Raw genomic sequence first — 14,914 nt, forward strand, 5'->3', positions numbered from 1 at the left:
TTCAGAGATTAAACCTATTCTCATATTTAAGAAGCAGGGCATTTTTTTATTACAGTACTAAAAGATCATCTGAGTGGCCCGTTGCATGCATCCCTATGACTCTACAGTATCCCTATCACTCACAGCAGATTGTTGGACTGTTAAGGACTGTTTGTGGATGGTAATGGGGGAGGGGGTGTTTAGAAAAACATGGGCGTGTGTCACAAACCTGACTTGGTTTACATTTGTTTTCTGATTTCCAATGTTTCCAGGCTTGTCTGTGTCCATTCTGCTGCAGCTGCTCTGCATTCCTCCTTGATTGAGCTCCAGTGAGGCTCCCTTGCTTCAGCACTGGTCACATGATCCAGGTGTATTCAAATTATCCCACTTCCTGGTTGTGACCTAATTGCTGCTGCGGTCAGTAGCCAATCCCCAGCTACCTAGGGGGATATAAGGACTCACTTAAGAACAGCTCAAGGCCTTGAACAATTAGTCTGATCCCTGTGTTCATCCAGAAGTCAGCGTTCCAAGGCTCTAGGTTCCTGTGGTTTTCTGTGCACTCTGATGCTGCTACCAGCTGTTACCAAAGCTCCCTGGCTCTCTCTCCACCTGCCATGTTACCTTCCTTGCTGTTACCATCTCCAGCTCCCAGGGACAGAGCACTCCAGCATCTCCCAGCAGAGTTTGCTTCTGGTCTTAAAGGGCCATCACTGTCTTCGACTCCCTAGTCGACACAGGCGTCAACTATAAACCTCACTCGTTATTCTTCTGACAGTTCCCCGGAGACTAACTCCAAGGCTCCTGAGTATTTGCTACAGTGAACCTCATCCTGTTGTTGCTGCTGTTGTTACGACCATCTTGCCTGGTTAATCCCACCTGCTGTAGCTGCTGTTATATTGTCTCCAGCATACAGTCAGCTTCCCCAGTGCAGCACCGGATTATCGGCTCCCAGGTCGGATCTGCCGTCATCGGCTCCCAGGTCGGCTCTGCCGTCATCGGCTCCCAGGCCGGCTCTGCCGTCATCGGCTCCCAGGCCGGCTCTGCCGTCATCGGCTCCCAGGCCGGCTCTGCCGTCATCGGCTCCCAGGCCGGCTCTGCCGTCATCGGCTCCCAGGTCGGATCTGCCGTCATCGGCTCCCAGGTCGGCTCTGCCGTCATCGGCTCCCAGGCCGGCTCTGCCGTCATCGGCTCCCAGGCCGGCTCTGCCGTCATCGGCTCCCAGGCCGGCTCTGCCGTCATCGGCTCCCAGGCCGGCTCTGCCGTCATCGGCTCCCAGGCCGGCTCTGCCGTCATCGGCTCCCAGGCCGGCTCTGCCGTCATCGGCTCCCAGGCCGGCTCTGCCGTCATCGGCTCCCAGGCCGGCTCTGCCGTCATCGGCTCCCAGGTCGGCTCTGCCGTTATTGTCTCCCAGGTCAACTCTGCAACCATCGGCAGCTTCCAGGCTGAAGAATACACTATTGGTTATCTGACCAACAGTGTCCTCTATTGGCTCCCAGGTCGATGACACCCCTCCGCCTCCCAGGTCGTCTACAGTCCGTGTCAGTTCCCAGGCCGTCGACTACTCATCAGCCTCCGGCGCCAGCGTAGACCAAGTTCCTCAGTTCCAAGCTCACTGCCACTAGTCACCATCTATCTCCTGTGACTGGCCAGTGAGCTGTGGGGAACTCAGTTCAGAGGGCTGCTACCTCGCCACCGAATGCAGCAGAGTCTAAACCCCCTTGCGGGGGTCCCTGGTGAAAACCTTCGATGGTGTTAGACTCTGACCAGAGTCTCGTCAACTCCCCCCACCTAGCTGTGCCCACAGTGCCAATGATCCTCATATGAACTGTCCTTGCCTCTAACCCCCAGTGTTCCAGTTCCCAGCGTCCACCACTGGCCCACTGCTGCAACAGCCGGGAACACCAGAGACCCGAGTCCTGACAGGCGTGTTGACACTGTTTTATATGAATGTCTAAGACAGCAACAATGCCCTTGTCTGGAGTTTTACAGGCATTGGCATACAAAGACGTAGCAATGGACTGGGTACTCACTAGAACAATGCAATGGATGATGGCACAATGTAAAATACCACTATGCATTCAGCAGCATTGCAACATGGTATCTTCTGGGTAGCTGCACAACCTGGCCAACCAGATGATGGGGGTTATTCTGGTTGATTCGCAAGGCTGCAAATTTGCAGCCTTTTGAGTCCACCAAACCCCACCTTGCCAATGGTTGGCTGGTGCCACCCATTCGCAAGCGCCATTCGCACACAGGGCATGTGAATGGAAGTTACACAGTAACATCCATTTGCAGGCCAGGGGGTAATGCCCACGTCTTTCGATGGTCACCGACCATCGAAAGATGTGGTGCGTGCACGCATATAAAATTGACTTCCAAGTCACTTACATAACAGTCTGTTCGCCGTGGGTGCACACACCCTGCATATGCACATACACAGAAATGTGCAGAACAAAAACATTGGTCCCCGTGCGAACGCAGCCATGCTGCCATACTAATCAGAATAACCCCCGATATCTCATGTGCCCAATGATTCAGCCGATACATCATTCTAGTGCGTACCCAAGCCACGTGTGTGTCTCTGAATCAGGACCATTGTTCGGACAGAATACTGTGGCATCCAGATTCATCCCTCTAATTATTATTTTCTAGATCGTTGTTCTATGTAGATATTAAATTAAATGTTGAACTGGTTGCTTTATTTACAATTAAATAAATAATTAAATAACCTTTTTCAAAATGTGATTATCTGTTTAAATAGACGTCGGCAGTAAATCAAATCTCAGGATATAACCGGACACTTCTCTCTAATAAGTTATTAATCCAAATTCTCTGTTTTTATTGACCAGTTTAAGTTATTAGAACCTGCAATGAATATTCTCTGCTTATGATATCACACTATTCAGCAGAAATACTAGAGACATTATAGAAGTTTAATGACATTTATAATAGTACAGAAATATCACATAAAATATTTTCTAACTGATCATTTTGGTACATGTGGTACTCTTTGACGTTGTCCATGTCGACAGTCGGGACAAATAATTGTGAAAAACTCATGTCAACATTTTGACTGTTGACCTAGCCATTGTCGACTTAATGCTTGTGTCGCGCCTTCCAACCCTGTTGACCTTAGGCACGTCAACCTATTTCACGTGCCGACATAAGCCATATCTACCTTCTGTGGTTGACCCAATGCATGTCAACATGTCGACACTAAAATGTGTTGAGCCAGCGACCCCTACTCTCCATTTCTTAAGGTAGCAGAAGTGATTTTATTCAGAACAGTCAGGTCCTTGTCACGCTCACTTGCGGGTTCCATTTCTGCTTGAGGCAAATTTCTATTTGTGATCAAACCAGAAGTGCGGAAAGTTTAAATGTCAAAATAAAATTCTGAAAGTTTCATAAAAATGTCTAAGGCGCGTTTAACACGTTTTTCTCTCTTCAGGGATAAACCGACTGCTCAGTAATGGCACATATGAAGCTGCATTCCCACCACATGAGGTACGTTATACAGCACATTACCTGCATATATTATGTAATATGGTAACCATCTCTCTTCTCAACTAACATCGCTCCCATTTCCGCATCGGTCGCTAATTACAGAAATCGCAAATCGAGCGATTATCGAAAGACTGGGCAAGCACACCAAGAATTAGCGGCTGACAATGCAAACGAATCTTAATTCTAATGTAGCCATAGTTTGACTGACAGGAAGCTGGCATTTGGACATACAACCCAACTATCCCGATTTTTCACAGGGACAGTCCCGTTTTTGGGGGACTGTCCCATGTCCTGCTCGGGACCGGCAGTGTCTTGCGGTGGGGGTTCAGTTGGTAGTTCCCTACCCCCACCCCCCCCCCCCTGCCTTCTGCTAATCTGCTCAGCGGGAATTTGACGCTGGGCCGAGGTGCACAGCAACTATCCAGTGAAGCAGATGGGCTGGGGGTATGGCCAGCAGCTTACACAGTGATGGCCATGCCCCCATAGGTGTGTGGTTTGCGGCCATGGCACCCCTTTGAGGCCACACCCCCTCTGCATATGTCACACTCCCTTTTCGGGTGCAAGCTGCTCCAACGCTCAGGTGTTCCGACCAACGGGATTAGGAAGTTGTGAGGTTTGCGGGATGTGGTTGGAAATACGCAGCCTTCCCGAGGTGGTTTAAGGTGGGACTAAGATTACAGCATTGATCCCTTCTGGCCTGTCTCAGTCGCTGATTAGTGGAAGCCTCGGACCAACTCTCTTCGATGTTCCAGGATTTGCACTGGGCGTCTGCTCTCGGCTCGCAGCTCACTGCAAATTCTCTGATTAGTGATCCATGCTGAATTAGGCCGATAACGCAGTAAGACCAATTGTAGAGAACTAAAGAACCTTATACTGCACATACCTGTCTGAAAAGGATCTACTTGATCATGTAGTTTTCTCTGTGGTGTTTTCACAACATATTTTTGACACACAGAGTGGGCAGGGCCGCCGAGAGGGGGGATGGGTACTAATTACCCAGGCCCGGGATTGCTGGAGGGGCCCGGTGGGGGCCCTGGTCCAACCCCCTCTATTCCTCCTGGGCAGCAGCACACATGCACAGCACAAGCTGTAGGTGTGTGCTGCTGCTGAAGAGTTGGGAGAAAACAACACTCCCCCTCGACTTTAGAGGATTTTTTTTACTCTCCCCGTAATAATTTTGGGGGTGTGTCCTAATCACTGGAGGTGGCCACGCATCCCGAGGTCAGGCCATGCCCCAAATTTTACTGTGGCCTGGCATACCTCTTGGCGGTCCTAAGAGTGGGGTCCCCCTGCCAAAACAGGGTCATCCCCAAACTGGTCAGACCAGGGCTGGAATCCCTTGGACCCTTCTCGGTTCTACTTCTGTGCAGTGATTCACACTAATTTATTTAAATTCACCAATATCTAATCTATACATATATATGTCATCTGTCAGAAGATGGTCTATTTTGTGGCATGTTTACTATCAGGTTTGTGACGGGTTCTAAACTCAATGCCTAGTAGTATTGTGAATCTGGGTTTTCTATTGTTATCTTTGTTAAATAATTGATTGCTGGTCTGATTGTCTACTGCAATCTAAAGTCTTTTTTTTTTTTTTCCTGCAAATACATGTCCAATAGACCTTTATTACATCTCCAGGTTAAAAAAATCCAAAGGAAGTTAAAAAAAACCAAAAACAACTAGACGCAATTTCCCAACAAGAGTGTCCCAAAATCATTGTATTGTTTAGTACTTCAATGTGGAAAATGATATGAAACAATTACCAGGACTAGCGATTCTGCTCTGTTCCGTAGAGCGCTGGTTTGAGCTGACTGTTTTCATTAATGCTATTCAAAATTGATTATTCAGTCGCTATTGTTGATTTCCCAGTCACATCTTGTTTTCAAGTAATAAATCTAAATCATATTCTATATCAACTGTTACCACCTATTGCGCTGCAAATCTGATCACCACTTTTAGCTGTGATTTGTTTTTATAGAAAGTAGTGTAGAAGAGATTATAAAATAACCAAACCAGGTGTATGAAACAGTAAGTTAGAAATCCAGTTAACCCTCAAAATATCCATTAAAAATGCCAGTGCCTCTCAATATTTAACTAAACTTCAATGAATTGACTTGGCTGTATTTGTATTTATCATCATACTAGAATAACAGTCGCTGTGAGTGACGCTGGCATTTTTAGTGGATCTTGGGGGATCCAATCCCGGAACACGTCTGTTGACCCCTCCCGACAACCGTGATCCTGGCCCGTTTGCGGTTTGTTCGACAGCTAGTCGGCAGACAGGATTCAATGTCCTGCCTACCGATCAGTGAAAATGGGGCGTGTCTGCGAAAATACCCGTGGATTGTCGATCTACAGCCAGGATCGCGACAATCCACGGAAGAACGGGCCCGAAAGCTTTTAAAGTCGGGAAAAAAGAGAGATGTGCCAGCGCTGGCTGAAAAATAACAAGACGTTTCTTTAAAAAATATATTTTTTAATAATAAAGGTAATGATATTTTAATATATACCACAGTAAAAAGTTATAAGTATTAAATCAAACATAATAAAATAAACAATGAATATAAAGCTAGAGCTGCATTTGTAGTATAATCACATATGGTCACACCGTTCAGAACTGGATGAATGTTGAATGGATTAATATTACCATGCATGTGCTGATGGAGTCTAAAGAGGATAGGAAGATGGTATTGTCCCACATACAGTATTTATACCTCTTGTCTCCTCCTTTGTGTGCACTTGAAAAAGTCCCAGAAATTCTGGTGTCCTTGAGGTTTGTAATCCAATGGGTAGGCTGGATAATTAAGGGCAAGGCAATAGTCCCATATGCAATGCCCAGTAATTCAGTGGTTCAAGAGGTAAAGTGCCAGTTGGTGGTGTGCCAGTTAGTGGTAAAAGGATGCTCAACGCGTTTCTCCGGATATATATAGCACTCCGGCTTCCTCAGAAGAAAATGTAATTAAATGTAAATGTAGCTTTTAAAGTCGGGCTTGTTCTGCCATGATCCCTCTTCAATGCTGTCGGTAAAGGCAGCATTGAATAGGGCTCCTCCCCTATTTCCCCCGTCGGGTATAGCGGAATAGGATTGCACCCCTTCCCCCCCTTATTGTGAGTATCACTCAAAGCAACGTTGGCACTCAAACTATTAATATTGCTATGGAAACTCCGCCATATCCCTAGGTCATTAAAGGCAGCGGCGTAGCTAGGTTTTGGGCGCCCCCCCGCCAAGCACCCGCCGCCCCGCTGCCCATGCAAACCCCCCGCAGCCTTACCTATCGCGCTGGTCCCGGCGGCTCCGTTCTTCTGCTGAGGACCACCACAAAATGGCCACCCCCATACAGCAGACAGTTTCAGAGAACTGTGTACTATATGGGGGCGGCCATTTTGTGGTGGTCCTCAGCAGAAGAACGGAGCCGCCGGGACCAGCGAGATAGGTAAGTCTGCGGGGGATTAGGGGGGGTGTAACTATAGCACCGCAGCCCCCGGCGCCCCCACATGCACAGCGCCCCCCCGCGGTGGCGGAGGCTGCGGTGCTATAGTTACGCCGCTGATTAAAGGGGACCAAATAATAACAATATGTTGTTTGGAATGAAAAGTTCTCTAGAAAAGACCTTCTGATAATTAATGTGGCACAAGAACAAGCGAAACACTTGGTTCAGACACGTATGAGAAGCGCGTGGCGGAACAGGCGCGTATGACACAGGAATTCTGCATTTATTATTTCACTATTGATTCTGTTAACTATTTGCCAAGTTTAATTTTCACTTAATATTTCCAGGGAAGCCACAAGAGCAGACACCCCATCAAAACCCACGGTGCCCAAAACCACAGACACCTACTGTACGAGCGGTGGGCTCGCTGGGGAATGTGGTACAAGTATCAGCCTCTGGATTTAATCAGGTTTGTTCATGTTTTATTTATTTATTTACCCTAACCAGGGAATGCAATCTTAATACATTGCTGCCTTCCTTATAAGTCTCCTCTCTGGGAGAAGCTCAGAGTGGAGATGACATGTCACTTTGGTGGGCGGAGCTGAGCTACCAGTTACTGGACCCTGCCCCAAAATAACCGTCTATGTGATGGGAGGGAGGGGCTTATTGATGCAATTTTGCATTATCTAGCTCTGACTCCTCCACAAGGCCCTATCTTTCCCCTGTTGACCTCACCACCCTGCCCGCTTCACTAGAAAGTGGGCGGCTGTGGGAGATCTGGTCACTCTTCCGCGGGTGCAGAGGGCTGCTTGAAGAAACCACAACTACTAAAATATTTTAAAATGATAAACTATAATTATGAGAACTAGGATGGGACAGATGAGATGAGGCTTCTGTAGTGAGCTGAGTGAAAGCGGTTATGTCTATATTTGTTGTTCCACCAGCTCCCAGCCATCCTGTCACCACCACACTCTAGGACCCTTATGACTAATGAAGGAAATTAATGTATTTGAGCCTATGATGGAAGTGGTGCTTAACATTTTTGACCTTTGTAATCTTATTTTTCATGTTTTGAGCAGGAGGTACTTTGGAGAGAAGATCGGCTTGTACTTTGCATGGTTGGGCTGGTATACAGGGATGCTGATCCCGGCTGCACTGGTTGGATTGTTTGTCTTTCTCTATGGATTGTTTACCATGGACTCCAGTCAAGTGAGGTGAGGTCTATTTGGGCTCCCTGTCTAATTGTTTGTTTGTCTTTCACAAAAAAAAGTTTCTTTCTTTTGCAAGACAGTGAAAATCTGAGCATTGGATTAAATCGTCTAGTGTGTATGGCCGGGCTGCCGCTGTCAGCCTGTGTGAACCACTTTCCACAGACTGTGGAAAGTGGTTCACTCCCCGTGAAAATAGCTGGGCCTGATCAAAATCGCTCAGTGTGTATGCAATGAGCGTTTTATCGGCCAGCGATTTTTACATCAATACTTGGCATACATACAGGGCAAAAATGTGCGTGTATGCACCTTTACGCTACATTCAGACTGATAGTATGCAATATCTGGCTTTTGCCCAGCATGGGCCAATTTGCCGGATGCAGTACTGACCCCCATCCACACTGCAAAGAAAACTACCGGGTCAAGCATTTCTACCCCTTAATTTGCCTTTCAACACGAGTCATTATGTGGTGTAAAAGGGTCATCCCGGGTCAACATTCCCGGGTTCTTGACCCTAGTTTATTCCTGAAAATGTCAACTCAGGTTGACCCTTTTCACACTAAAATATGTCTATACTTACTTTTATCCTGGACGGAGATGGCCAAAATGGTGGCAGGCGTTGATGTCATGTGATGTCAGCTACCCGCCCCAAGCCGACATCGGCACACCTGTGTTAGCAGAGATGGGCATGGAAGCCACCCCATGCCGCCTTGCTGACGGGGACGTGCGAGCATTTGAGGCACTTGCGCGTCCCTGTCAGACTGGGCGCCTAACAGGCACTCTTCTGTATGGCCAGTATTCAATGCCCTGACGGCGAGCTATCGGCACATAGAAGCTTGCCGTGAGGGTATACTATGGTTCCTCGCCACTCGCCTTTTGCCTCCTCACTTGTTCCTTGAGGCGAGTGTGGCCATTAAAACGGAGGGGCTCACCACAAAATGCGCCGGACTCCCTGCATTTGCAGCAATTCTCGCCATTTAAAGGGATCTGCCCAAACATTTACGAGGATTCTACCCAAACATTGAATATGGCGAAGATGGCTTATTTTTGGCAAGGAAAAGCCATCCTTGCTCTACAAACCCCCTCGCTGCCCGCATTGAATACCTCTCTATGGCCTTTATTCAGATCTGATCGCAGTACAAATTTGTTTGGAAAAATGGGCAAAACCATGTGCACTGCCGGTGGGGCAGATGTAACCTGTGCCGAGAGAATTAGATTTGGGTGAGTTATTTTGTTTCTGTGCAGGGTAAATACTGGCTGCATTATTTTTACACTGCAGTTTAGATTTCAGTTTCAATTCACCCCACCCAAATTTAACTCTCTCTGAACATGTTAAATCTGCCCCACCTGCAGTGCACATGGTTTTGCCCATTTTCCAAACAAATTTGTACTGCGATCAGATCTAAATAAGGTCCTGTGTGTTTTCTAACTGTAAAGTGTCTGTTGCTTTGGTGCAGCATACTGTTAGCCAAGAATGTGTTTATGGTTCAGTGCTGTGTATTTTTCATTACCATAAATGCTTTTTTGTTGTCTGCGCCTGTGAAGGCTCAAACGTTTTATTTTGCTCATGCATCTGTAATACAAAATATTAATAATCTAGTATATAATCCGTGTGTGGCGTTGAGATCCTGATCTACAATTGTTATTATGTGTATTTGTTTTTACGGAAGTAAAGAGATCTGTGAGGCCAATGAGACCATCATGTGTCCGATGTGTGAGAAGAACTGCACGCTGCAGAGGCTGAATGAGAGCTGCATATATGCAAAGGTAACGCCCATCTCCTATTAGTGAGTAATGAATATTCATGAGCTCATACGCATAATATCTGCAATACAGGTCATATGTTTGTTTTCTACATTGGAGTCTGTAAAAGAGCAGCAATGCTAACGCACAGAATGCATACCCGTCATAACTGTGTGTTCTCTAGTAAATACAGGGTTGGACCGGGTCATGAAGGGCCCTCAGGGGAAATACAGTGGTAGAGGCCCATGCTCACCGAGAGTGGCCAACTTATTCTATCTCCTCCCATGGAGAAACCTATTATTTGGTTTACACCGTGTCGGACTAGGGTATGAAGGGCCCACCAGGGGAATGTAGTGGTAGAGGCCCATGTGTAGGAGGCGGGTGGCCCCCTAGGCAGTGGAACCCACCTGGGGCCAGACTAACCCTGGTTTTACATAAAGATAGAACACATTTTCTCTTTTAAAGGCTAAGCTCTTGTATCTCTTCAGAATAAAGTGGGTGGGGACTACGCTGGGACGGGAGGTGGAAGCTACAAAGCAACGCTACACCGCCATAAAATCCCAGATCTCTCGCAGTGTTGCTGCGATGTGTGGGCATCACAGCACCTTGATTCCGGGATAGCAGGGTCTGCGCTATGCATAGACTTCAATGGGAGATGGAGGGGGCATGTGCCCACTGCCCATTGTAGACTGTGGGAGCCAGTTACGAGGCGACATACCATGTTACATGCGCATCCCAGTCCTGCACCAGAATGCTGCTATACACGGCAAAATGTTTTGCAACCAGCATGCGGAGGGTGCAAATCCAGATGCTACAGATGACAGCTGCAGGTGTGGACTTAGCAACGGGATGGCCTCTGCCATACAGACGCCTGGATAATCAGCATAATACTTGCTTTAGCATAAATGTGTAAGTAGTCCGATGGAAAAGCTGCTGCGTGCGTGTGTGCGTGTGTGCAGTGTTCTATTTGTGCTCCCATGTGAGTACTTTCTCATTATAACGGTAGATTTCGCAGTAGTAAGGGTTAGAGTCCTTGGCCTGTTTTACGTCTATAAGTGCATTTTTTCATGGTGACCAGACATAGGTGCAGCATTATCTCTTCTAGCATTGGATATCGTAAAGCAGCCAATAGAACAAGGGCTGCATAGGCTTGAGCATTGGCGGATTCAGGGTGGACACCTGGGCACATGCCCCCTGTCATTTCATTTTGTAGCTGAGGATCAAGGCTTTCCAACGAGCCCAGCCCCGTGTCTCTAGCCCCCCGGTAACCGGAGATATTGCCTGGCAAAGCTGTAACATTTTCCACATAGGATAATATGGGACCCATTAATTCGACCCCCGCCGGGTTCCGACGGCTGCCAGTTCTCCCCCTGGCATCATAAAAGCTTGTGGATATCCTTCAATTCAAAATCGCTGGGCCTTCACTATGATACCAATCTGATCCATATCAGTCAATTGGTTCCAGAGATATTGCGGGTAAACCGATTTTGTTATTTTTTAAATGTAATTTCATGGCTGTTCACCGCGAGCGTGTATTCCCCCTTGGCAATGAGCATGTAATCCCACATGGCAATGAGCATGGAACCCTTGGCAATGAGCATGTAGATAAGCAGCAGTTATGTAGCATACTTTTTAATAGGCATTACAGTGTTTGGCACAATACATAATGGACATAATGGCGTTTAACTTAACCCCTTCCCGCCGCAGCCTGTTTTTGCCTTCCTGACAGAGCCCTTTTCAAATCTGACAGGTATCACTTTAGTGGGGATAACTTTTTTTTACTTTTACTTATCCCAGTGATTTTGAGATTGTTTTCTCGTGACACATTGTACTTCAAGCTAGTGGTAAATTTGGGTCGATACAGTCTGTGTTTTTTTGTGAAAAATACCAAAATGTCGTAAAAAATGGAAAATTTAGCAATTTTCAAAATGTTAAATTTTCTGCTTGTGAGGCAAATAATCATACCACTCAAAATAGTTAATAACTAACATAGACCATATGTCTACTTTATGTTTCCATCATTATTTCAACATCCTTTTAATTTTTTTAAACACTAGGAGGCTTAAAATATGAATAGCAAATTCTCAAATTTTCAGAAAATTTCAAACACTGATTTTTTTAGGGACCAGTTCAGTTCTGATGTGACTTTGAGGGACTTGTATGTGAGACACTCCCATAAATGATGCCATTTCAAAAACTGCACCCCTCACAGTATTCAAAACAGCATTTTGGAAGTTTAGGTGTTTCACAGGAATTAAAACAAAGTGTAGGTGAAATTTCAAAATTTCATTTTTTTTGCAGATTTGCAATTTTAATACATTTTTCTAAGGAACACAGTAGATTTTACTAGAGAAATGTGACTAAAAATTGATTCCCCCAATTCTTTAGTTTTCAAAAATATCCTATATGTGGCCCTAGTGTGCACGTTGACCAAACCACAGGCTTCATAATAGAAGGAGCACCTACTTGATTTTGGAGCCTCCTTTTTATGAGATTATTTTTTAGGCACCATGTAGGTTTCTAGGCACCATAAGATGCTAAAAGTTAGGAACCCCCCCACAAGTGACCCCATTTTGCAAACTACACCCCTCAAGGAATTCATCTAGGGGTATAGTGTACATTTCAAACCCCCAGGGGTTTCACCAATTGTGGTACAACTGGGCTGTGAAAATGAAAAATTAAATTTTTTACACAAAAATGCAGTTCTGGCTCAAAATTTTTCATTTTCACAAGGAATGAAGGAGACAAAGCACCCCAAAATCTGTGCCCCAATTTCTACCGAGTACGGCAATGCCTCACATGTGACCAAAAAATACCATTTGGGTGCATGGCAGGACTCAGAAGGGAAGGAGTGATATTTGGATTTTGCAGCACAGATTCTGGTGGAATTTTGGTGGGTGCTATGTCGCATTAGCAAGACCCCCGAAGCACCAATACAGGGGAACCCCCCCACAAGTGACCCCATTTTGCAAACTACACCCCTCAGGGAATTCATCTAGGGGTATAGTGTACATTTCAAACCCCCAGGGGTTTCACCAATTGTGGTACAACTGGGCAGTGAAAATGAAAAATAAAATTTCTCCTTCATACTTCATGGCAGCCATTACATTGGGTTCATCCCTCTCTCCTCTCCAATTAGACAGGTAGTTTTTTTCCCCAGGATCCAGCCCCAACTCTATATAATCTGGCACCTCCCCATAGACCAAAGTCTTTTTCCTGTCTCCTTCTGTCTGTGACAGGTAGTTAGTTAGTATTATCTTTGTTGTTTTTAGAGCGAAACCCGGGAGGCTGGTTATGCTACCGGGGACCTGGGCGGTCAGGCTGGCGGTGCCTTAAGCCTATGTATGTCCAGGGCCGGTGGCAAGGACGTGACCTGGTAGCCCATGGCGTTCCTTCCCTGTCCCCTCCCTGCTATGGTGGTCGGCGCGCGTTAGGAATAGTCACCTGGAAGTCAGGTGTCTGGCCGTCTTCTGCTGCGGACTCCCGGTGGTCCGGTTGGTGCATACACCGGCATATACATAGCGGGTCACGCTGGGCAGACTCCCTCGGCAGTTCCGACTTCGGGCTGCGCATAGGGGCGCGCGTCACTTCCGGCGGATGCACGCGGCGTGCGGGTCACGGCCGCGTGCGTTCCAGCTACCCGGAAGTACGCGTTAGTCTGGCTACTTCCGGCAGGGGGGGGAGACGCCGGCTGCGCGTGCAGCATTCATTTAAAAGCGCCTGGTCGGTGTTACAGGCGCGGGGCTGTGTTTTTGACCAGGAGTTTAACCATGGAGGATGCCTCTCAAAAAAACGTTACACCGCCGCCCAGGTAAGTCCTCTCATAGAGGACACGTTATTCATATCGTTTTGTCTAGTCAGATAGTTAGTATCTTTTCTTGTTTTGTAGTGTGACTTCAGTGCCCAAGAAGAAAGTGGCTAAGACTAAGAATACTAAAGTCTGTCCAGGATGTGATAGAGCTTTTGTCGGAGAGACTGTGCTGTGTTTAGAGTGTCTAACAAAAAAAGGATGTTGGAATGAATATATCAGAACAATTAGCTGAGATGAGAGACTGGATGAAGAAAAATTTTATTTCTAAAGAGGAAGATACGGGGAATAAGAGGTCCCGGTCGCAGACTAGCCTTGATAAAGATGACGGGGATGTGTCTGTGCGTGATGATGTGGACAAGGAGGAGTCTGGTGGCTCGTCAGCAGAGTCAGGCGAAGTGTTGGAGGACGAGCGTCTGTTCAATGTGGAGTTGGTAGAAGCAGTGCTAAAGAATCTTTATAGGACACTTAACTATAAGCAGCCTGTAAAGTCTGAGTTTGATGCATTGTTTGAGGATCGATCCAAAAAGGGGAGATCGTTTCCAGTACATAAAGTAGTGAAGGACATCCTAGCTAAAGAGTGGCAGGGTGTCGACAAGAGAGTTGGGTCGACTAAAAGAATTCAAAAAATGTTTCCTATTGAGGATGAAGAATTCATTAAATGGTGTAATATACCTAAAGTCGACGCAGCAGTGTCAGAAGTGACGACCCGTACTACTATTCCCCTTGAGGATGGGGCGTCACTGAAGGCGGCAATGGATAAAAAAATGGAAAGTGCTCTAAAGAGATTACATATTTCCTCCTCAGTCTCGCTAAAATCTGGAGTGGCCATGGCCTCGCTCTCTCGGGCACTCAGGATTTGTTGTTCGGCCTTACAGGAAGACATACAGGAAAAGGTTTCCCGTGATCAAATCTGTAAAAGTCTTACCCAGATTCAGCTGGCGGTGGACTATATGTGTGAGGCCTCTCTAGATGGTCTAGATTTTGCAGCGAAATCCCTGTCTTCAGGGGTGGTGGCCCGTAGGGCCTTGTGGCTTAAGTCATGGGCGGCAGATTCCCATTCAAAGAACAAACTAGCGACATTGCCTTATGAGGGTGCTTTCCTTTTCGGCAGTCGTTTGGATCAAATGATTCAAAGAATGTCAGGTGGTAAATCAGTGAGATTGCCACAGGATAGAAGAGGGAGGTTTTCCTCTTTTTCTTCTAGACAGGCGTATAGACAGGCCAAGTCCTACAGGCCA

The 14,914-nt window shown here is 46.6% G+C and overlaps 1 protein-coding gene across 6 annotated transcripts in view; it reads left to right on the plus strand.

Moving 5' to 3' along the window:
* The window catches only part of ANO3 (anoctamin 3), a 347,490-nt gene that overhangs the window by 245,372 nt on the left and 87,204 nt on the right, over positions 1–14,914 (plus strand). For all 6 annotated transcript variants that reach the window (XM_083164196.1, XM_083164191.1, XM_083164192.1 and 3 more), the window contains 4 exons: positions 3,428–3,483; positions 7,262–7,383; positions 7,994–8,128; positions 9,793–9,889. In XM_083164196.1, coding sequence (XP_083020322.1) covers positions 3,428–3,483; positions 7,262–7,383; positions 7,994–8,128; positions 9,793–9,889 — 410 coding nt within the window. The remainder of the gene's footprint in view (positions 1–3,427; positions 3,484–7,261; positions 7,384–7,993; positions 8,129–9,792; positions 9,890–14,914) is intronic.

This window comes from Crinia signifera, chromosome 11 (assembly GCF_055691185.1).
Source record: "Crinia signifera chromosome 11, ASM5569118v1, whole genome shotgun sequence".
Taxonomy (NCBI): domain Eukaryota; kingdom Metazoa; phylum Chordata; class Amphibia; order Anura; family Myobatrachidae; genus Crinia; species Crinia signifera.